The 25,559-nt window shown below is 37.3% G+C and overlaps 1 protein-coding gene across 1 annotated transcript in view; it reads right to left on the reverse strand.

The window, feature by feature from the left end:
* The window catches only part of SLC9A9 (solute carrier family 9, subfamily A (NHE9, cation proton antiporter 9), member 9), a gene marked incomplete at its 5' end in the record, with an annotated part of 160,082 nt that overhangs the window by 109,248 nt on the left and 25,275 nt on the right, over positions 1–25,559 (reverse strand). The window contains 3 exons of the mRNA XM_009703308.1: positions 4,507–4,595; positions 14,955–15,060; positions 15,919–16,057. Of these exons, the coding sequence (XP_009701610.1) occupies positions 4,507–4,595; positions 14,955–15,060; positions 15,919–16,057 (334 nt within the window). The remainder of the gene's footprint in view (positions 1–4,506; positions 4,596–14,954; positions 15,061–15,918; positions 16,058–25,559) is intronic.

Below are 25,559 nucleotides of genomic sequence, written 5' to 3' on the forward strand. Positions count from 1 at the left end.
TTGGACACCTCCATTGCTATACGTTGCTTTTTAAGTTACACTTGCCTGTTCCAATTTGCTTCAGAAGTGAGTCTATAATTATGGATGAAACAGCATCGAGTCTAAAGTCCATATTGAGGCTATTCAGTGACATATCATGGTCAAGAGACTATAACGATTCAGTTTACAGTTTTTGAGGAATTAAAAAAAAATTTCATGACTGTTTTGTCAGCCTGTTTCAATTAATACGATTAATTAGCATTAAACTAATATGCTTACAGACACAACCCGTTTACACCGAACACTCTTTGGAATACAGCTCATTTTATGATCCAGCAATCAGCTGATTGATTGATCCCTAGCCTGTTTCCTTGTTGGAAAATGTATAGCTGTATCATAAATGAGCTAAGCAAGTTTTGAAAACTTAATGTATTTTCAAGGGATTTCTGTGAGATATTAGCTGCTCCTCTGCAAAGTGATAACTTTTAATAATCAGATATAATCATGTCTGCTTTATAGTGTGGAGATTAAAATTTGAAGCAATCAGTACTATGTCCATCATTGAGCAAAACCCAAAGACCAGTCTGAACTTTCAGTCCTTCAGTGTAAGTTAATTTGCTCAAGCAGTCCTAGTAAGACTACATGCTTTGGTAAACTCAGAAGTTATGCAACACCAAGTTCTCTTGTTTTACCTTTACCCTGTTCACAAGCTTGTCTAAAACCTTGGAGGTGAAGGGCCGCTGAAATCTTAATGCGACATCTTGTGCATACTGCACACCCAGTGCAGCTGAACAATCAGGCCAGAAGCTTTTGTCTATAAGGCAGGTGTTCCCTAATGGTTTTGCTGTCAGGATCAGCAAAAAATGTGAGTAACTGTTTAACTTGTAATGTGATTAGAAAGGCTATTACACCTAATTTGAGAAAGCAACCTTCACAAGCATGTTAGACACAACTATTTCAGAGGTGGCTATGTAAACAAGGGTTAGAGTGATGGAATGAATGGAGACAGGTAGGGCAGTGTGTGACATACCCCCTTGCTGGCTGGACATGCTTTCCTGTGCCTTCAAGTAATTCCCTGGCTCTACTTCCACAGGAGATGTGTTTCAGAATTCCCTTTCCAGAATTTGTAACTTGCTGGCACTGTATTTTGTCTGAAAGCAGAATTCTCCATACCTTTGCACACTTAACCAAAGAGACGTATGGCCCTGTTCCCTGGTCTCTTTGTAATGGTTATTCCCTGGAGTTAAAGGAACATAACCAGAAAAAGGTATAACTCATACGTATGATGTGTAACATTTACAATTATTAGAGAATGTGAGATGCCTCTCTTAATACTCCACCACTAGGAAACTGTGCTGGTCTTAGCTTGGTGTTTGAGTGAAACTGATAGAGGGCAGAGAGAAAAAAATAGCGAGGAATGTCTTCTCTTCCTGTAGAAAACACAGTATTATCCATGCATCCCTTTCTAGAGCTGACCTGTAGGGATTTACAGGCTGCCCGCTTTCAACAAACTAGTAATTTCTATTTATCTAGCAACACTCTGCGCAGCCACTGACTTACTTGTAGCTGAGCAAATCAACCCAACCCAGCTGTACATCTGAAGAACCTAATGTAAAATCTGAACTGTAATGTCCAAAGATTTAGAAGCAACTGTTGTTTGCTTGCAGCGTAACGTGAAGTTATACTAGCAGCTGTAAATAACTCTAGAGAAGGCTGCACAGGATCAAATAGCTTTCTATCACAACCTAGCAGTTTCATCTTCTCCTTCACTAAAGATATATTGGATAAATTAAACTTTAAATGTATGAACCTCAGGAGCACTCTGTTTGATCTAACCTTGTTGCCACGGATGGCAGGGTCAACTTTAATGTTAAAATCACTATGATCATAGTCAGGTCAATGATGATGACTTAAAAACACTGCCATAAAACATCATTCATGTTAAAAGCAAACAATAAAAACATACAGAGAGAATGTTTATATACTTAGTGAGAATTGGGATAATTGGATTGAATGAGAACTCTTTAAAGCCTGCATTTTCACTCAGTCTTTGTTATCTTACTTTTCTTATGACAGTGTTAAAATAATCCATTCTTTATGACAAGATTTGTGTTACTTTATACTTTCAGATTCTGTAAGTTTCAGATGCTTGAAATCTAGTATTTCTCTTTCACGGAATGTTAAACAGTGATTGACTGGGTAATAAAGGACACACAGGGACTAATAATTACATGGCATCTTTTAACAGGCATTCTTAATATTCTTATTCTCATTTAAGAACTGTAGATAAGTTTTAATTTAATATCAATATCTGAAGAAAATCATACCGGTCTTTTTTTTCTTATCTATTTTTTTAGAGCAGATGAAGAGGTATTATGAGAAATGCAGAAGTCGGCATCATGGCCAGAAATGCCATCTCTATCATTGTATACTGAATTGTACCATCAAGCGATGAAATTTTAACAGCCAGTAAAAAATGTAAATAAAATTATGCAAAGCAGTAGAGAAAAAGCATTTGTTTAAAAACAGCTAACAATTTCACAATCTAATTTACAGTTTTAAATCTAGTTTCCGTGGGTTTTGTTAGCTTTGGCTTCAGCTTTAACTCACTGTTTTGTCAGTGTGCATTACAGTTCACCAGTCCTTATTGAAAGATCTGTCATATTGTAACAAAAGAGAGAGACTGCTTTGGAGTAATTCTATAAATGAACTGAAAAGCCCTTGATTTGGGCCAGTAATGAGTAATAAAAATGACTTAGATTGGGAGCGAAGCCATCTGTCTGAGCAACAATATTCATTTAAAATGCACTTGAAGTCATATATGATTATGAGAATGCCAAGTGTGTGGCTTAGTAAATTTGCTTGAAGAGAATTCTTAGGGGGAGAGAAAGAAAGAGGCAGTGCAGGTCTCACTGAAACAGCCGCATATGAAAGGGTAATCTTTGGATTAGAAAATAAATTAGAAGAATACAAAGGAATTTCACAACAATTTTTGAACCATATCATAAGGGAGAGTGAGGATTAAGAGCTTATGGGGGAAGAGAAAAACAGAATAGAAGGGGTGCATAAAACTCGTAGCTCCATAGAGAAACACATAATCCCTTTTCTGTTCAAGGGTATTCAGTTTATATTCACTATTTTGTTTTGCACTGTTGAATGGGAGGGAATTAAAAAAGTAAACACGAACAAAACCAGTATACATTTAAACTAAATGTCAGTTAATTCTGTAGTTGAGAGGGTTCATAGGTAATAAAAATACCATGGCCTTTCTTTTTCTCTTTCTCTGAGGCTATGCATCACTAAATCATGCAGATGAATCCCTGAAAAAGCCTTGTATTCAAATTGTAACAGTTATACGCAAGGGTAGTAATGGCATACCCAATTCAGTATTTCTGCAAAATAGAAACAATTCTGTAGCAGATTTAAATGTTATTCTCCAAATGATACAGTTATCAGAGAAAGGTTCTCTTCTCTGCTGGAATACTTTTTGAAAGCATCAGCCTCTGCTGGTGTGAAGAAATGCAATTGAGAAGACTTACCCTGTTCAATAGCTAACACCTTATTCTGGAAGAACTACCCAGAAACTTTTTTGTGATTTAAAATCTGAGAGAGTCTGACAGTTGAACTGATACTGTGGCCAGTATTGTTTCTATCAAACTGGTTTTGATAGAAAATTGGATTTTTGATTAAATTGAGATGTGCAAGAAGTGATGAAATTTTCTACATAAAATTTCCAATGCTTAAAACAGAGGAATTGCTGAAAAAGGTACCAGATTGCATCATGAAAATGATGGTCTTGGACCATATGCTTCATTTTTGTTCTAGGAGATAGATTTTCTACAACCTGGGGTTCTCGGGATATACGAGTCAACATTAAAAGGGAAGAAAACTGCATTTAAATGACTTCTCACTGGATCTAGGTAGTGGCGAGGTAGTCTAAAATTACTCCTTGTGCTGAAAAGTACTTTGAACATTGCAATGCCATATATCTAGTACTGAGAACAGCCCCAAGTTTTAAAAAATAATTACACAATTGCACTAGTCACCTGTTTAAACAAAAAACAGATGACCAAATTTCTCTTGTCTCGAAACTCTAAATAACACAATGGAAAAAAATCAGTCTTTCTAATTACATCAGACTTTTAATGAGGTAGAAATTAAATGATATCATTGCTCAAGTCTGTGGGCCAGACTGCAATTTCTACAGTTCCTCTGAAAAAATCCACATGGATCCAATCCCTCAGACCACTTATCTCTCACTTCCCAGAGCTCTTTGATTTCCTTAACTTTGTAGCATTTTTGTATGGAAGCTAGCGTAAACTGTTATCTCCTCAACTGACATTTCAGGTCTCTGGGGAAGAACAGATTCTTATATTTTGTGCTTATCCAGAGAATTGTTACCGTTTTGCTGGCAAAATCTCCAGTCTTTTCCTTTGTATTAAGAAATCCCATCCAGCTATATTCCGGTACCTCTGTCTATTACTTACACCAGTTGAAGACACAGAGTCAGTTATTTCCATGCCCTACCTGTTTAGTTCTCATTTTGGAATCCAATGACAGATTGTTGTAGGTATAATGGGCCTGTGTGACTCCACAGAAAAGGACTGCCACAATACCTGAAATTCAAAGAAAACCCAGAGTTAGCTGCTTCTATTTTCTCACTTAGGTTTCTCACAAAGGGCTGCATAAAAATGCTAATTAGACTGTTAACAGCATTTTATAACTAAAGAATAAAGATATGTTTTATAAGAGCATCTTTCAAACAAACTAGAATTTTTTTCTTTGCTAAAAATCATGAAGGTCTTGAATCTTCTACCTAGTTCATCACGCATTCACAACATTTCCACTGTTGTGCATTTGGCCCAAAACTGTAGAAAATTTGTTTGAATTAATACATGGTAACATCTGACCATAATCTGACTGATAGTTAGGCAAGACTAACATAATTGTAATATGTAGGACTTCGGACTATTTGAAAATTTTGGCAGAGACTGAATAGGATAGGAAAAAATAATTGTATTACATTTAAATGCTTTGAGAGCGCTTGGTACTGCAACGGGGGAAAGTCATTTCAGTCTGTGCCTGATTGTTAGCCTTTGCATAAGCAGTGTGTAACAATGTGCAAGGTGGACAACACATTGCTTAAAAGTGATGCTCTGGCAGGTGCGAGCTGCATTGCCCAGAATGACTAGGTCAATGACTGTAGCCATGTGGCAGTAATTATACTTCCCAGCTTGTGGAAGGTCTTGAGGAGCAGGGCAGCAGGTTTGTCAGGAATAATAATAAATTTGTATTATAGTGATATTTCTTATTTTTGAATACTTCCTCCCTGGTCCTAATTCACTAGAATCATTGAGTAACATCACTGTAATGCAGTATTATGATTAAAGTAGCTGAAAAGATTGTAACTGCAATTTCCTGTCAGCTCTGGACACATATAAGGCAGAAGGAACCCACACAGGGAGAAAATGGAAAACCAAAACCAAGTGTCCACCAGTAACCAGATGTAAATGCCCAGGGAGGAAGAAAGCTCCCTGCTTTTCTCAAACTTGGGGCATGACTACATAGATAACTATTTTCACAACAGCTCAGGGCTTGTTTGTGTCTGTTCCGATCATCGTTCCCCTGAAAACCTCCACACACATTTCCTGAAGCATGTGGAGCATGCAAGTTCTGCTTGGTTTCTAGATGCACACCACATGAGCAACAACTGGTTTAACACAAAGCCAGCCTGCAGTGGGATCGCTGCATGCCTGGGATCTCTGGGGCACACATACAGGCAGTTCCCCACCATCCACCCCACCGTGCTTTAGTTCTTGTGCCTTTCAGCCCTTCTACCCGCTGCCTCCTGTCCAAGAGCTACAACATGCCCTAATTAGCATTTTAGTTCTGCTTCCTCATGGGCTGCCCTGCAAATTGTTAGGTAATTTTTAGCTTGTAGGCTGCTCGCGTGTACTGAAATAACACTGATGAATCCAAGGGAAACACACTGGGGCAACAAAGCAAGCAAAAAGATACTTGTCCAGGTTTAGGCAATATACATCCTTGCAATGTGACTGTGCAGCAGATTTCTAGGCATTTATTGGGTTAAACTAGCATGATCTGAAACACATAAAACAGTTCTACTGGAAGCAGAGCATGAAGTAGAATTGTGAAAATAGTCCCAGTCTGTGCCTTCAGTCCTGGACTTGAAACTGTGGATAAGGCTTCCTTCAGCTTTTCCAGGATGGTGACTCTCCTGAATTTACGAAGGCCAGCAAGAAGCAGCTCAGTAAGAGGGCAGAATCTACAGTGCTGCAGCCTTTAACAGAGCAAACCCAATATAAAACAATCTGCTACTTCAAAAGGATTAATAGAAACAGACCAGGCTTCGCACAGCCACAGGAAAAAATGGGTGGTCCTGTGCTGAACAAGTGTCAGGGGAAAGTGCTGGTGCCTCGATAGGTACTTTAACAGGTTTAGTCAGACCTCTAAACGTATGAATTTTAGCAGTAAGAGGGTCCTGGAGGTAGGTGAAATATTCTCCTTCTCTAAAACATGGTATAGATAAGGAAACATGGCAATGTAAAAATTTAGACAATGCTGAAACTATTTCATTTGGAGAAGTGTGTGTGAACAGCACATTGCCCCATACCAGTTAAAGTAATTATTACCTTACCATGTCTTTCTCAAGTTTCTGAATCTCTTTGGCACCATGTCTTTCTCAAGTTTCTGAATCTCTTTGGCTTGCGAACTGTGAAAATATTGCCCAACAAAATCCAACTTTCTTTACTTGCAAGCCCCTCTTGTTTCTGGTAAGAACTGAGGCCTGGCATTAATATGCCTTTGATGGAAGAAAAAAGGATGGAGTAAAAAATTCTGAGATTAATTTGGCACAAGGGATAACTGCCATCAGAAGGAAAATGAGAAAGCAAATATTTTTTTTCCCACAAACCACTGTGGACATTTTCTCTGCTTCTGGGTTCTCTTTATGCTGTAAATTTACCTGTACTACTTCTACAGAACATAGTCTCTGTAGCCAAGAGAAATTCCACTGAGCTTTAACTCTTGGGTCTTTGTTTTTTAATATTTATTTTCTTATACCTGTTTTGATAATTATTTTTTTTCAAACTACACTAAGACCTTTATTCACCGTCAGTAATGTGGGGAGTAGTGAGATGTCACTGTCTAAATACATTCCAGGAAGTTCATGTTTTTGTGAGGTCTAACTGTTCTCTTAAATGCATCTAAGTCTTTTTTCTCAGTAACTGCATTTGATTGTGCAGAACTGATCTGGGGAATTTAAAAATTCTTAAGGCATTAATAATATGCAATGGGATGCTCAAACAATGAAATTTCAGTTAAAAAATATAGCCAATCAGTAATCTTGCTAAGTATCACTAGCTCCAGGCTCAGTAACAGAAATAGAAATAAGAGTTTCTGATTCACTTTCTTCTACATGAATCATCATCATGCTAAGTCTTGCATTTTTAAAATTGACTATTAAATTCAACTATGATTAAAAAATGTTTTTTGACTGCTAAGAAACTGTTGATTATGGGTAGTGAGAGAACTGAGAGAGCAACATGAGGAATAAAATGGACCAAATCTGATTTTACAATAGGAAGAAAAGATCTGAACCATGCAATTACACAAGCGTAGAAACCAGATACCCTGTTTCCAGGGAAGACCAGGGGAATGCAGTGGAATATTTCAGTTGCTACAACTGGAAGGCCTAATATGTACCAGCCATGCCTCTCGCAATGAATGGTTCTTTAAAAGTCTTGGAGCAAATTGTTTGTAATGCGGTTCCATAAAAATGATTACTTAAGAGTAACAACCAATTACATGTTAACGCAACTACAAAGGATACAGAAGTACCTAAAGAGGCAAGCACAACTTTTTAGTTCGAAGGAAAAAGCAATCTGGATTTCTTTGTAAGACTATTAAAGCTGGATTTTGAAGTTAGCTGGGCAGCAAAATACTGTATGAACTGTGTATGGCACATAAATTAGGTTATTAGATTTTTGCAGGCTTTCTTTCACAGAGAAACAGATAAGCCCAAATATGATAATGCTGGAATTGTAAACAGAAAGTATTTATTAGATACAGGGAGGCAGATAAAGTGACATGGTCCTTTTACCAGTCCTTAGTGCTCAGTGCTTTAATTTCAGAGTGTTGGAGATTCAGCTTACTTTTTCAGTGCTGTTATATTGTTTCATTTTTAAGTGGCAAATTTAGCAATTAGTGAGATAATTAGTACCACAATTGCTGAACAAAATGCTAACCTAAACAGGGAACTTTTTGAGTGGAAATGGGTGATCAGTTGTTAAGTGCAATACAGCTGCTTGTTGTTTATTAATAAAGTTAGTGAAATTTTTCACTTAATATAAAAAATCACAAACCTCACAGTAAAATGTTTATTGTCACTGGTAAACTTTCAGCTGCAGCTCAACCTTTTTGAAGAGGTTTTATTAGAAATAAAGTCCTACCATTTTATTTTATTTTTTTTTTCCTCCTTATTTAACTGAGAAATAGTTGGTAGCTTGTTAGCTGTTAATACAATTAAAGAACTTACTCTTGCATTAGTTTTGCTGAATACTTGTAGTTGAAATTGTTGTTAGGACAAAAGCTAGTAGTATCAAAAGGTAATATAGGATAAAGGAATAACTTATATCTTTAAAAGTGTTTTGCTGATAGTGTGAACATTAATGTGATAATGTGAGCATTAATTTATAAGTGTTAATCTAAAAATAATTCCTACATTGTCACTGAAAGACAAAATCTTTTTTTGGATCACTTCACAAATAGGCAAAATGAAACGTACCCTTGCTTTTCAATATCTGCTGCTAAGAGAAAAACTGTGAAAAAGTCTGTCATTTGTCAGAGAAGGGCAGCATGCGCGGTGTGCTTTTAATGCAAACCTAGAAGTGACTGGCCACAATTTAAACTTCAGAATTTGCTAATCTGAGAGAATAAAACTAGCATTACATCTCCAGCTGTCAGGTCTTTTAGTGGGGAAAAAAAAAAAAAAGGCATTTAGAAAAAACCCACCAAACCTCTGCCTTCTGGGGAAACAAGGGAGTGGATAAAATGTGTAACTTCTTTTGAAAAGATCTGTAGGTAAACTGACTGGTTTTCATCCCCACTTTGAAGCCTTCCAGAGCTTCAGGGATGCCTCTCTCATGATGCCCAACATCCTGCATATCCCACCGTAAAAGAAGCAACAGGAACTGGTCTTTCATCAAAGGCAGTGAAATGTGTGGAAAAGAGAACAATAAGGACTGGGTAACAGAGAAATTATTTGAATCAGATAACATTTACTTTGGAGTCATATTATGTCAGAATATCTCCACAGCACCTACTGAGCACATCCCAGTGCAGACTGAATGTGTGAGGGGCAGGAAATGAGGGACTGACTTCTGCATCAAATTGTTGCAGTAGTAAGGCTATAAACCCAGTAGCAACAATATCTCTATTCAGTCTGTTTTCACTGAGGGTATGAAGTGTGACTAATCATTTCTTGATACTAAAGCAAAGATTTAAGGCTTCTTTCACCAGGCCTGCACCAATGCGGAACCAAAGCTGGTGCTTTGTTCATGAAACTTTCATCTCTGGAGTTGTCTGAGGTTGATTTTATGTTGAAGTGACAGAAAGCAACAAAAAACAGAGCTTGAGAGAATTTTTTAGGCCCTGGTCTGAGGACTGATCATTGATATTGCACCTGGCTGCTTCAAGTCAGACCTGAGCTTCATGTTGCACTTTTGTAACCCCAAATGAACTGCTGAATTCAATTTAGATTGGAACTCCTATGGTGAGACATAACAAGTTTTATTCTAGATATGCTAAGAGTGCTTACGCTGTTTATCCTGAACCTATTCACTAGCAATAAGACTCCACTATCCTAACTTCCTGCAACTCATCATTGATCTCAGCCCAATGCCATGCTAGAATATGTACTTTTCTCTAAAAGCAATCATTTTCTCTTTTTCCCTTACTGTCTTAAAAGGCTGTACCTACAACAGGACCTAAGTTAGCCAGACCCAAGCATTGACTCAGAGGTGTGCAGTCTGGTCAAGTGATGCTGTTGAAAGGGCAAATGGGACAACTGAAACTGCACAGAGTATTGGATCTAGCTTGTATGCCACCAAAGTATGTCTAGAGCATCCCCTAAAGTACAGAATTCACCTGACATTCCCCATCTTAGAATACCACGCAGATCATCCAGAGCCATCTCTGAAGTCCTACAGGCAAGTAATGGATTAGTAATTTGTAGCAAACTAGCCCAGATGTCATCTGTCTCTGCACATCTTCTTATCTATGAAGAGCCTGCTTCCCTAATTAGACCCAAATTTCATCCTTTCCTCCTAAGAGTGGCAGAACTACAGCTTGAGAGCTAAGGTCTCTTTCCTTTTGACCTAGAAGTCAAGCTATCCCTTCTCCCTCCTTACTGGGAGGAGTCTGCCTACTTCTCTGTATGACATGACATGGCACACTACTTATGAATGAAGGAAAGAAAACTACAAAGTTTAGAATTTAAAGCCCAGAATAACTTCCTTTTATAGAATAATGTCAGCTCAGTGAACTAAAGCCAATCAGGTACCAACCTGCATAGTGCTCAGAACTCAGACAGGACTGTTTTGGTAGATCCCTTCTGAGAGTCACACAAGAAGAGGAACTGGTAACACACTTTAAAAAAGCAATGAGGTAGACGATGGATCCAAGACAAATTATAGCAAACAGATAGGAACAGTGAACAGCCACGAGAATAAATGCACCCTGTCAGCAGTACTACAGGAAATTGAAGTTGGTGGCATTTATTCTTGCTATGTCCTAAATACAAAGGTAGCACAAAACTGCCGCAGTGAGAGACCAGCTCTTTGGACTTGTCCTGGCTACATCAGTCATAATAAGCTGCTTCTTTATTTTTGGAGGAAAAGCTTTCTTACTGGGTAGATTGTGCTCTCCTGTGAGCCCCTGAATAAGAAGGCAGGTGTCAGACATATCGCAAAATGTTCAGACAAGAATTGCTGAAGGTAAGGAAGCAGCAGTAATTTATTGTCAGAAGCTATTTCCTTTATAATGATCAGAAAACAATAATTTGGGGCTGGGCTCTGAAAATCAGTACAGGAAGGAAGATAATCCCCTCCAACGTTTTTTCCTTCAAGATCTATTGTCTTTCTCCGCTTCATAGCACAGGTCTTCGGCATGTAAAAATCAGAGGTGGTTGGCCGTAATTTTGATGCTTTTACACAGTTAAATTCTATGTTACTTTGAAGTATGCATTAATCGAATAAATACACACAAATAAATTCACACACATATATTTGAGTGTGTTTTTTGCAGGTATGTTAATGTCTTTTTATTTGAACTTCTACAGTTCAAACAGCTGTACATAGAGACGGTCTAACTGAGGTGAACATTAAATGCCTGTGTACATCATGGAATCTTTCACAGACTAATGACTGAGTGATCATTTAAAAATTAGCAAATTTTGTTAATTATAAAGCAAGAGAACAAGCAATTAATAAAGGCAAGATGCACTTTCCTCATTTATTTTGACAAGTGTTTAAATTATTTATGATATTTTTTCGTAGCCTACTAGTAAATAATCTGTAATGAAGTTTTAAAATTAAAGCAACTATATTAACACTGACCTTACTATAGTACTCTGTTATTACAACTTTGCTCAGCACTCAGGAATGATGTACTTTGGGGCAAATCAGAAAGTGCACAAATTAGATTCTACTGGATAAGAATCAATTTGTCATGCATATGTCACAACTTGGTGATATAGCTATAAGATTAATAACCATAACATTAATTTATAATTTACAGTTATCAGTATAACAATAATTGTATAGTCATCCCAGATTTTTTTTTTTATTTGCTGGTTTCATCACACCCATTTTTCTACCAGGGTCAGGCCTATATATTGTGTGTTACATATCGTGGGATATCTTGAGGTAGAAGAATAAAATATTTTATAAAATTTTGACCTGTACTACTCTCCATTTACATTTTATTTAAAAAATCTGCAAGCTAAACAAGTGAGCTCTACCACCTACTATACCTACACCAAAACAGTATAGCCCATTATTTATAAATTATGACATACTTTGATATTAGACTTCAAAAGGCTCATGGTGATTGAAGAACTAGCGTGGAAAGCATTATAAGAAAAACATTATTTTGCAATTACATTACTTAATAGCTACAAGGAAATACTGATGTCTAGTGTTAATCCTTTGAAGTTCATTTAGAAGGAATAAACAGAGGAAACACAATATCCAAGGAAAATGAAGATGAATATAGGCATAAATGTAAAATGGATCAAATTAATTTTTGAAGCAAGTCCACTGGAATTGAAGACTTCAAACTAGGAATTTAGTTCATTGAATGGAGTGGTCCAGCAGTGTCATTGCATGGTTATGATGCTCTCTAAGTCTAATGATTGCTTTTGAGGACAGACACACTTGACTATAAAACCAGATGATGTATGCATTAAGACAAAGGGCAAAGCAAGTAAGCTGGAAAAGACTGGAAATGATAGAGTATGGATTAAGAGCTGAGTGTGTTCTGAAGGATGAGTGGCTTTTCCCTGGGCTCCTCGCCTGCTGCAACAGGTGCTTAGTACATAACGTACACGTGGAGGAGACTGCACGCAATAACTGCATTTTACACAGATTTCCTTAGCACAGGTATGAGAAATCAGAGCCACCTGTGAAATCTATGCCTCCAACACAACCTAAGTCAGCTGAAAATTTCTTAGCCAATACAGTAATTCTCCAGCTAAATTAGAAGTTTAAAGTCATTTTGAAAGAAGGGGAGTTGGAGCTATTTCAGATGAGACCAAGAGAAGATGAAAGCAACATCACTGCTTAAACTAGACAAGTAAAACTATCCACTCTAAAGTGTAATGTTAGCACAGTACTAATAAAGTCAATGCATTTACAAACCACAGCTTTGAACTTCTGAAGCTAAAAGAAAGGTACCATGAGTTTTTTTCCACTCTAACAACTTCTGACAAAAGCCTTTCACAGAAGCTAAATGACAAAGACTCAACTGACAAAACTTTCAAGATTGAACTTTGCTGCCTCACAACAGTTCCACCTGAAAGTCGGAACACACTCATGAAAAAAAGGCTAGTGACAGACCTAGAGGGGCTTTTCCTTGGCATTTGTGTGTTGGCAGAGCAATCCTCTTTTATATGCCCATATCAATTCCTTTATTTGCAAGAAATAGCTAAATTTCCCAACAGATTTCTATTTTTTTTCCCTTAAATTGGAACTTTAGTTTTGTTCCAGTCTTTTTCTCTGGCTGTCCCTCTGTCCATTTAAAATACCTTACTATGGCTACTATAAAAACCATCTGTGGTGTTCAATAATTAAGTCTTTTACTTCAGATATTTTATGTATTGCAAAAGAAAAGAGAAATGAAAACATTCTTCAGAGTGACTACCAGCAGAGACTATGCTGTCTGTCATCACATTTGCAGTATGCAAAAAAGATGTATCTTTTTTCTGGACATACAGTCTGTTCATATGCCTAAGAAATGGAAATTACCTTTGGTGCAGCACCTGAGTCTCAAAGATATTAGTGTTTCCGTTACAAAGCCACTTTTGGGGTATAATGTATAACTTATCAATTGTGCATTTGCTGAAACATAGCATCCCTGTTCTCAGCTAGGAATGTACTTTAAAACAGTCTTTCCTTCGAAGTCATTGGATTGGGAAATCAGTACTTCCAATAGGAGGCAAGTGATTAACAATCACCCTTCTTTACTTCCATTTTTATGTAGTAATCATGTCACATTTTTAAGAGCTGTTAAGACACAAAAAGGACTTTTATTTTAGCTGGTATCTGATTTTCTCCATGTGATGGAATACCACCCTCTTGTTCAGTTCATGTGCACCTCTTTTTATTTGTTGGCCTGAAGATTTTGGCAGTTAGCAGGATGCAAAATTGTATCTTTAATAAGGCAAAGGTGCCAGAAGATGCAGATGTTAATACCCATTTGGAAATAGTTTGATTGTGGGGCTAATATTAAAAAAGTAACATGCTGGCTCCATAGAAGTCAGTAAAAATATAACTGTTGACTTCAAAAAGGCTTTGAACAATCTTGCAAACAAAACAGCATGGGCTGCATTAGCACTCCATTAAGCAGTTTTCTTCTTCTGACTTTTCCTGATATTAATTAGAACACTAGATTACAGAGGTGACAGCATCAAGAACATTAAAACGATTAGAGTCTTACAAACTTTGTTCTTTCAAGTTAGACTATACAATCAGTTGCTGTCTAGGTAAACTATATCCATTTACAATTTTTGCCTCAACTTCTGTGGACTCTTCAATACAGTCCCTGGGTACATACTTGACTGTGATTGTACAATTTCTTTCTCTGTGTTAACGAAAACACAATCAGATCACACGTCTTTCTATCTGTCACTGGGACATGACTGTACCTCTCCTGTTGCAAAAGGTGTTTATGTAGGTGCACTGAACAAGATGAATTTTTTTTTATTTTTTTTTTTTAATTCGGAGGTTGCTGCAACCCACTGGCAACGTTAAGGATGACCCTGTCCTCTGTTTAGTCATTTATAGCTGGGAAAAAGGAGGAGGGACCAGGACATGCAGTGCATCCAGAGGAGCACACAGTCTCTGCTAGTCACACGGTGCTGCATATTTTCTTCCTCGTACTTACCATCTTTGGTCCTATGGCTGGGCAGAAAATAGTGGGATTAATAGTAGGACCGATAGGGATGGGACAATGTAGGGAAGAAAGACTGAGGACTTTAGCCTGATCTAGTAAGTCTTTGTCCGGAAGAACTATTCAATGTTTCTACAGATTTGTTCTTAAAGATGAAACCATCTCCAATATAGCAACTGGCTTTTAGAAGCTTTATATATAAAGTCATACCCAAAATAAACATGCCATTTTCCCACACTAGAGGTGTGTTATAAAACTGCTTTTATTCAGTAAAATGCAACACTTACCTGTAAGACCAGCGGCTTCTGCTGATAAGAAGGCACTCCAGGATAGGAGGAAAAACAGACCTGTCTCCAACATGGGAAACTCACACAGCTTTGTAAATTTTGTCAAGTGCTAAAAGATTACTAAGGAAAAATAAAAACCCAACTATTTTGTAAGCTAAAATTGTCCCCAACCTGATAAAGGATGAAAGAAGGCAAACAAGGTCCCCCACCATACTCATCTATACAAGTTGAATTATGGAAAAACTGCACAGCTTCTAAGTCATCTCAAACAAAGAGGAAAATCAAGCACAGGTTTTAAAGAGGTGAATTCTACAAGTTGGCTATTTCAAGTACTTTTGTGGTTTTTGAACTAATGCCTAATTGGTTGCATTTGCTATTCTTTTACCAGAAAACGGGAAAAGAAAGTAATTTTGTACCCTTTTGTAAACAAACTGATATTTGTTTACATTTGCATCAACGCAAGAAAGATGAAAATCACTGCTCTTTCTACAATACTATTTTATATAAAGAACTGTAAAACACAAGAAAAAATGTAGGGCGACAGGTACGCCTTTTATTTCTAGTTTAGGTAAACTGACTGACTTGATTTGTAGTCTAGTGTTTGCCTTGTATTTTTGTGTAATTGCTGCTACTCGAAAGTTCATAAATAAGTTACTGCAGTTCATAAATTCATATTTTAACCTCAGAATATTTCAAAACACTTTCATAAAACATAATTATTTACAAATAGTAAAATAAAGACCAGAGTCTTGCCTAAAGTTAAAAAGAAATTTGCATATTAAGTTATTTGTGGATTCTGACAAGTGAAATTTCCTGTCAATTTATGATTTGACTATTTGTTTGCAAAGTCTTGAATCAACAGTGAAAAGGCTCAGGCTCAAACTAAAGATGGTCACTCTCAGGTATCACATGTTTTTGCCAACATATATAGATTTTCTCTCTGAAAACAAACCATAAAGGATATTAAAGCTGTGACAACAGCATAAGAGGATCCCATGGCAAACGATCCAGCAAAGATCCCCAGGAAATTTCCCACTGACTGGAAGAAAGCGGCAGCATCAAACGCATTAGGATTCTCCTTAGGACTGTAAATGGATATAGAGCTGAAAAGAAAACAAATGAATGGGGAAGAGGGAGAGAAAAAGGAATAATGAATTCAATCACATTGTTATGATTTCGGAATCGATAATTGAAAGGGGACATTTTCAGGGACTCAAAAGGCAAAACAAGGCTTCTCTGGGCTGATAGCAGAGGGGAGAACAAAGCAGATGGAGACTGGTGGGAAAACAGTTTATTTTCAAGGTATCACACTGGAAATCAATAGTCTACTGCCAGTCATTAAACATTTTTATACTAGCAGTGCCATAAAGAATATTGTTTCTAGGCCAACTAAACATTAAAAGGTGGTAGGTGTATAAGAAAACTGCAGGGAAGATAGATAACTTTGAATTATTTATTGGCCATATGTCTTCAGAGCAGTTATATATTCACAAATATTCTTGATAAAAAGTGCAGCTTTATGGCTGAGGCTCGAATGGGTGACACAAATCACAGTAGGTACCAAATCTGCAGCAGCAATCTTGTCATAAACCACCCAGTAGTTCCCTTCTTGATGTAACCCTTCATAAATAGAGCTGAAACCATATCAATAGGAAACTGTATGGACAGAATGAATGTTGTCCTGAAGAGAGAAACTGTTGCAGTTGTCAAAGGTCACCTCCCGTATCCCACCCATGAGTACAGCCATCAAGAGTGTTTTTGAATGGGCAATGATGCCACCAAAGGGAAGGCCGTACAGTAAAGGATTTTTGAGAGTTTCAGGGTTCTTATTTGCCACTTGTCAGTTATTCCCCAGAACACTAGTAACACCAAGTATGTATGCCTTTTTTCTTGCAGAAACATTAAATATAGCAGATACAAAATAGCTCTAAGCCTCCCAAACTAATTAAGCAACGTTTTAGGCCTTTGTGGTTCTTGCTTTCGGTACTGTAGGTCTTTTATGTTCATTGTCAAAGAAAATGTACTGAGCTTGGCATTGGATTCCAGAAAGCAGCTTGGATTGCTTGAAAATGATTGGTATTTTAAGCATTAAAAATTTAGAATTTTTAAAACATTTTGAATATTTTAAGCCCTTGCATATTAAGAATGTGATCCCTGCAGTCTGATGTCTTCCATCTGGAGACGAGGCTTAGAGATGAAGCTTTGTATGGAGGATTTTCTAAACAGTTGCATTCATTTAGGAATCTCCAAATAACATGAAGCCATGTGAAAACAGATCTCATACTTTCAGTCTGTAAAGGCATACATTGGAGCACCACTAAGTATGAGTGATGAATACTTATCCACTACAACAGAAATTACTCAGCACCAAAATCTGATATCTCCAGTTACGATGATTAGCACAACTACAAAACTAGTCAGATGATTTGTAGCAGAAAGTGCTGTTAATATAAGTACACAAAATATTGTTCCCGGAGGAAATGCTAATCGATAACATGTTGCTATCTAAATTTCCAGTCCTCTTTCAACTGTGACTGTCTTAGACCAGGGGTCAGTTATAATTCTTTGCTTCTCTTGCTTTCAGATGATTTTTGAAATGTTTTTCATCTCTGGCCTACTCAAAAGTTATTGTTTTAGACTCCATATGAAACAAGAACTATATTAAGCTATAGGTATGTTCTCTAAACTGATGGAATAGTTCTGTCAAAGAAAATCCTGTCTGCTGTGATAGTGTATGTTTATAGTGTAGTTTACTAAATGTATTTTGTATGGTTAGGGAGGGCTTTCATTTAGTTAGTTATTTAAAGTTGAAACTCTTTGGTGGTATAACTGGAACTGTTAGATCTAAAACTTTTATGCATGTCTTGACAGAAAAGCAGCCAGTTGGTTCTCTGATATTTGCCCCAAGTAAGTATATAGAGACTGCAGCTGCTGCTCTGTATTGCTTAGTGAATTGTGAGTCAGGAAATGACCTTTCCTGCCACTGGTGCTACTGCAAGTATTGAGTGGTGAATTCAGAGAGGTCAGCCTGACTACACCCTATAATCAAGGAAAATTGTTCTAATATATTGATGGGCTCTACCCATGGAAGGGATGCTTAGTAACAAAAAGTAAAACAAAAAAATCTTGACATGGAGTGAAAGTTTAGTAGTTAAATGTAAGCTATAGCTATTAACTGACTTTTTGTTAAGTATGTTAACCTTAAGGCAAGAAGTGTTGACTTTGTTAAGACCAGTTAGGGTTCCAGTTTGCCCTCCAGTTTACTAACATCTTTCAGGTATGGAGAAAACTAGAAGAAATCATCCTATTCTTAATGTAGTTATTTCAGGAACAAATATGGAGTGACTCATTCTCACTGGGAAATTTTTCTACTCAGTATGCCCCCCAAACCCCATGATTTTTTAAAAGCACCATAACACAGCATATGCTCATTATGCTAACTGTGGTTTCTGGTCTAAATCTTTCCATAACTCAGGTTTCCCTGCAGCTCAAAGAGTATTTAGTTCTATTTTTCATTTTGCATTATTCTATACTAGAGCTATTATTTCTTTTTCTGAATATGTTTCTTCTTTAATACTAACTTTTAAGTCTTTCAAGTGTCTAAAATATATACGAATTCACCTGATAATTTTTCTATATAAGCTGTACTTCAACAGAACAGGATTTTATCCTGTTTATTCCAGTACTTCCTGCCCAGCCAGTTATTTGACCTAAAAACAAAATTGCAAAGTTTAACCCTGGAGAGAACCATAATTAAACTTACAGTGCCTCTACTCTTCTTCCTTTTCCTCAGAGAGCAATTCAAGAAACACACTGGCATGACTTGCCATTTCTGCTATCTGTTCTCTGTGCTTGATACAAAAGGGTTGATCGCAGTTCATAAACATGCAGTGTGTGAGAGTTTGATGCTAAATTTGAGACTATGTTTAGTTTATAAATATTAGAGGCTTTCTAATTGTTGAAGTAGTATAAGAAAAAAAGGATTTCTGTAAATTTGTATCAAAGGTGGAGGAAGCAAATCCTGAAAATAAATGCAGTAGAAAACTCTTTTCGGAAATGGATAAATGAACAGAACTAATGGCAAAGATATGCTTTGTCTGCACCCATAATGAGATAGAGTGGAGGGATAGAATTAAAAGATTTGTGTTGGGTCCTCATCGAATGTTTGACAGACATATCTCATAAACACCTGCCCCAGTCCCTACTATCTATCTATATGTAAGTTTGGTAACCTCTGTCTCTCCTTCAGGTTGGAGTTAAGATCAGTACTTAGCTTCCTTGCTGGTTCTTATAAGGATTAGCCAGCACTTTCTGTGTTAGAAAACTATTAAACAGATCCCTTTTTCTTTCCAGTTCTTCTGTGCTTCCTTGACCAAATAACAACGGACAGGGTCAAGTGCTTTTACAGCTTTCAAAAAGGAAACATAGCCAATATTTATTTATACAATAAATTGCAAGTTAGGATAGCAGCTTTTGCTTGAAACAGAAAGGAAACAGTTTCTGCCAGTTGTACCATGCTGATCATTCCCTCCCCTCATCATTTTAGGATGAAAGCTCAGCATGATGAACATTTCTTTCTATGGACCATAGGGATATAATACTAAAGGTCTCCATGACAAGCAGAAGGGCTATTAAAATAGAAAGTGTACAGTCACATTTCCAGTTATATCTGAATTGATTACTTTTTACATCTTCTGTTATTCTCAAGGAAAATCTCATTTATTCATAAGATCCTTTTCTTCCTGTAAGTTTTCCTAGGCTGTGAATATAGCACAATGTATTTTCCGTTAAAAGAAAAAATGAAAGCATTTAGGATTAAGGCAAAGATTTTTCAGTAAGTCACGGAATTTTTTGAGGAGAAATCTGTAGGTGAGGTTAAATCTTGTATCCTACCTTTTGTTCCTGTTAAGGCCTGACGTGCCTAGGGCTAGTGGGGCAGCATCAAATAAAGAGATGTTAATCAGTCGTAACTAGCGGAGCAGCACAAAGATTCTTGGTTTTGATATAAGTCAAAGCGATGCAATACATGTATCAGATTAATTTTAAAAAAAGACAATATGCTGAAGAAAATACACTCAAGCATCAGAAGGAAAATGTGTGCAAGTAGCAGAAAATTTCTAATAGAATGATGTGGAATCAATTATTAGAAATAACCAATAAACAAAATGTTTTATTCCTTTCTTCCTCCTTCTGTCTATTTGTCCAGCATGAAAACAAACAGCTTATTATCTTTTGGAAAGAAAGATTTCTTTCCACTTGCTAAGTCAAAGGGCTTCCTCTTCCCCAGTGGCCTCCCTATTTGCTGCGCTGTCATGCGCCACATAATACTGAACAGAAAAGAATCAGGAAAAATGTAAAGGAAAAAAAAAATCATACCTGAAAATACAGTAAGGTCAGATATTCCTTAAAATACCTTCACTGGATGAAGTGGGATCTCCCTCAGGTGATAAATAATTATAGAACTACATGGTGATTTCATCAGCTGCTAATTAAGAAAAATAAAACAGGCTAGGAAAAAAAAGAACTATTCCAGAGTTCAAGGTTATTTTTATGAAGGAAAGAAGGTTATTTTTTCCTGACATTATACTTATATAGAAAAAGGTAGGTCACTATACTGTGTTAGAAAACTTGGAGCTTTTGGACAAGAGGATTGAACTGAATCCCACACAACTTTTTAACTATATAGTTTTCCTAAAAGCGTTGGAAGAAAGCCGAAAAGACAGAACTGTAATTTTCCCACAGTGTAAGTGTTTAAACTAGAAGCTAGATGTGAAAGCGCATGCATAGCACCATAGCACCAGACACCTACACCGTTTTTTGGCAAGTTTTAGGTTGGTAAAGCCTTCCAGGCTTACTTATTAAATAGCTCCTCACACAGTAATAGTAAGTAGATTAACGGTAAAAATGAAAACCAATGAGATAAGATTGGGATGCGAGTATGCTAAGCCAACAAAAGCACATATGAAGTAGAGAAGATTTGCAGACAATTAAGGGAGAGCAAAGAAGAGACACACCAGTGCAGGAAGGTTTTAGGACTAGCAAAAGCAGCTAATTGTAACTAATTTGAGGCAAATATTATAGAGATCCTCCAGATGAAAATTTCCAACAACAAACCAACTTACTGTATATTTTCAGACTTGTTTAAAACAGTGATCAGTAAGCAACACAAATACACAGAAGGTACGTTAAAAGAACATAGATGAGTCTTCTGTATATCCTTCTGTATAAAGAAATCTGTCTCCCTGGAATTTATTCCTGACAATATTTGCAAATGTTTACAGAATTAAGGCTCCAGAAACATGAGTTTCACAGAAATATACATATTAAGCTTTCTATTTATATGTATATAAGAACTGCAAAAAAAAAAAGTTTCTGATGGCTGAGTTACTGCTCAAGTGGCTAGCATTTGAACCTTCATTTTTCTGAATATCCAAAACTTTATTCTCCTTGGCAATACCTCGGATCATGGTTTTAATTCCACTCACAACCTGTTTTCAGCATACTGCTAGTAGTGCTATTGGTTTTAATTCTAGAAAAAAAGGTCTAGCAGTTATTTTAGAAACTATCTTCCAGCTGGGATTACACTCTGGTTTTTTTTCTCTGTGTCATGGTATATTTGCTTCCTCTATTTTCTACCCTTACTTTTGTTCTTTTCTAGGCTTTTCCAGACTTTATAAACTACTACAGGACGTTTTATTTTGATTACTTTAGACCCAAGCTAACACTTACTACTGTCACATATAAGGCTTTTACTGTTTTATGGAAACCTTTCTCAAAATGCATTTGTTTTCCAGTTCCAAAGTGGCAAGCTGATGGCAGATGTCAAAGCACCAGCCATGCTGGAAAGGTAAAGCTGCCACAGACTTTATGGAAAATGTAAGTTTTCCCACTTATAATGGAAAACGACATCTGCCAGAAAATTAAAAAAAGGAAATCAGACTCTCTGCTAGATTTTCACTTAGCATAAACTATCATAGGCTAGTTCTACTGGTAGACTCGGACTCCATTTTAGGAGACACAAAGCATTCTCAGACCTGGTGTAAGTGGATAGCTTACTATGTTGGTGAGTGGTATTACAAAGTAGCTGCAGAATTTGAGTGGCTCTGTCCCTTAAATTGGGCAGTCTGAAATCAGTTTAGCTCCATATGAGTAATTTTTGACTAGTGCAGCTGATGAGAAATATTTTCTGCACTGGTAACTGTTTCAGTTTTCTGTTCAGGCCTGAGCTGACACACAGCAGCAGCTTGCAGTACAGTCGGAGAAAATGATGAGTAGTTTGTGTTGTTCCAGGTAGACTTTCCCTCCTGCAGATCTTAGTTCTCATCTACCCTCAAACATCAGGCAGAAAAATCTGTCACTTTTCCTCTTTCTCCTCGTGCCTCCCTAGCCATTACCCTTAGGAAGCATGCTCTAGCTCCTTAGGGAGCCTTGGAAACCATGTCTTTATCATGGTGATCCCATTCTTGCCCTGAAAATTCCACCACCTTTGCCCTAAAAGGACCTGGTACCTCACCCACCTCAATGGGCTTGAACCAGAGTGCCCAGAAAAAACCTCTGCAAGCCTCCCGTGACAGAGGTGCTGGGAAACCCCGTCCCTCTGATCCTGATCAGCACTCCGTCACTGCAGACCTGTAGTCGCTACAGACTTGTACAAAGGAGATGTCAGATGATAGTTTCGACAATGAGTAATGACCTAATGGGCCTGCAGGCTGAACAATTTCAAGTCTGAAGTCGTATCTGATGTGTGGAGCTTCTTTACCCCTGGGCATTTAAGAAATGGTATGTCGTGTCCTGATGTATCTGTACAAGTATCTTAACTTTTCGTTACCTTGTTCTAGGCAAATACTACCCTATTTTTATCTTTGACAGAAAGAAATCCTGATGAACAGCAACCTGGACTTAAAATTCTTTGTAAAAGTAGACTAAGGCTTTAATAGTAAGATATGTTTGCATTTATCTGAGGTTTGGTATAGGAATGTTTCATTCTCAAATGACTGCTATTGCTTCCAAATGTCTAATTCTCATAAATCTATTTGAAAATATCACAGTCATTCTCCAGTGACAACTCTTTTCCAAAAAGCCTGTCCCATATCTTTGAAAGGAATGAAGCACATCAGCAGAAAACAGATGGCTGATAGTGGGTCGTCTGTGACAGCATGTGCTGCATTCCCTGTTATGCTATTACCAGTGTCTGACTGTCCTTACTTATGAACTGATCATATCAAAAGGCACATAATTTACAGATTTCTGGGCCTGCAACTATGATCCTTTCTCATTTAGATATCAGAACTGTAGTCCAACTCAGTGTTTAATTTCCATTTTTTTCAAATGTTGTATAAAGAGAAATGTCCTGTATGTCTAGAGCAGCTTGAAGTCTGTCCTCCCAGTTAGGGAGCTCTTAGTGGCTTCCTCCACTGCAAACATGCATATAGTGCAAAGAAAGTAGAAATAAAGAATCAATCACCAAGGAACAGAGATAGATAGATAGATATAAAAGTAAATTATTATTGTACTGATATGAAGAGCTTGATTTCTCTTCTGCCTTACATCTCTTTGTAATCACTTATGCCTATGCGAAATAGAACTTATAAATTAAAACAATACTGTAAAAAATAGGCAGTTTGTCTGCACAGAAAACATGACTGTAAAAGTTACAAACCAGTTATGTATCAAACCACCAACCCTCTGAGTTAACAGGAAACAATGCATGAGGAAAAAATTCTCTAATCAGTATCTGGAGGAAAAAAGAAATTGATTCCTATATGTTATTTGAACCAAATCTGCTACATCATGCTAATTAAACAACCCAAGCAGAGCACATCCAGTGAATAATAGTACCTCATATTTTGGGAAGGCATCTCTGGATGCTGAACTGAAGGCTGGACTCTGGACCAGAGTCCAGCCGGAGGGCAACAAAGATGATGAGGGGCCTGGAGCATCTCCCTTATGAGGAAAGGCTGAGAGAGCTGGGTCTGTTCAGCCTGGAAGAGACTGAGAGGGGACCTGATCAACACTTATAAATACCTTAAGGGTGGGTGTCAAGAGGAGGGGGCCAGACTTTTTTCAGTGGTGCCCAGCGACAGGTTAAGGGGCAACAGGCACAAACTGAAGCTCAGGAAGTTCCATCTGAATATGAGGAAGAACTTCTGTACTTTGAGGGTGGTAGAGCACTGGAACAGGCTGCCCAAAGAGGTTGTGGAGTCTCCTTCTCTGGAGATATTCAAAACCCACCTGGACGTGTTCATGTGCAACTTGCTGTAGGTGAACCTGCTTTGGCAGGGGGTTGGACTAGGTGATCTCCAGAGCTCCCTCCCAACTCTGACCACTCTGTGATCTTCAGGCACCCAAGAAGTCCAATAATCCCCAAGACATGTTTCAGCTAAAATTGTTTCCTGAACAAAATGGTAAAATCCAAAAAGAGAACCTAAAATTTAATTGTATATATTGTGCCCTTAAGGGAACTAGATCTGCTGTATGTGTTAACACTACTACTAACATTTGCCTATGAGTCTGAACTATCCTTTTGTTTCCCTACTCCTGATACCTGAGTTGAGAACTATTATCCACTCCCAGCTTTCACACTTCTCTAGACCCAACCATCTGAACTTGTAAAATGATCTAGTGATTTGTATTTCTCTAATGATAGTGTGTAGCACTTTCTTCATATATGGCTAGATCTTTATCTCCTATGATCTTTACATTCTTCTTCTTCATTTATAGCATTCTTCATCTTTGTATTACCCTTTAATTTCCTGTCTGTGATCCACTAGGGTCCAAAGTTACTTAGAGCAGAGTTGATAAATATTTATCAGAAACACTTACACAAGCTTCCATTTATGTGACAGTTCTTACCATTAGTCCAGGATGATGAGACCCTGAGATAAGGATTTTGAGTAAAAATTATCTATCTCTTTTGAATGACAAAAATTGAATTAATGTGTGATTGCAAGTCTTCTATCAGTGTAGGAAAAGGAGTTCAATGTGCTCTTGGAGGCCTAACTCCATCCACAGCTCAGGTTTATTTGTACAAAAGTGGCAAAATGTGATACTATAGGACTTAATTTACTCTACACATATGGAGTGCAAAGAATAAAACATCAGAGCACACTAACAAGATACTGACTGATGTGTCCATAAGAGGTAGGGAAGGTGATTACTGGGAGGATGGGTGGTCTTAATTAAACCCCTCTTTGTACTAAAATTGTTGAGATAACTCCAGGATGAGATAATGAAGCCTTTCAACTACCCTTGTCTTTTACAGTGACTGCACTCTTGCAAATAAATGTGACATTTATCTATGTCAATTGAATGCTCCCTCCCTGTTGATAAAACAATATAGCCTGATGGTTGCCTGCACTGAGGGATACACGTTAGAACGCTGCAGCAGATTACCACTAAATGACTATGATTTACTGTCATTCTGTTTGGGCGCTCTAGATAAGAAACTGCCTCAAACTACCGTTACAATGATGAGTATCTGAAGTAACTCCACTGATTCAATGCAGTTGTTCCAGATTTATGCTGGTGTCATAAAAAACCCGAATGCTTTAAGGAACATTTCAAGGAGCTTGGTTAGCCATGAAAAATCCTTTGCCCTTATGAGCA

The sequence above is a fragment of the Cariama cristata genome, unplaced genomic scaffold, assembly GCF_000690535.1.
Source record: "Cariama cristata isolate BGI_N322 unplaced genomic scaffold, ASM69053v1 scaffold4207, whole genome shotgun sequence".
NCBI lineage: Eukaryota > Metazoa > Chordata > Aves > Cariamiformes > Cariamidae > Cariama > Cariama cristata.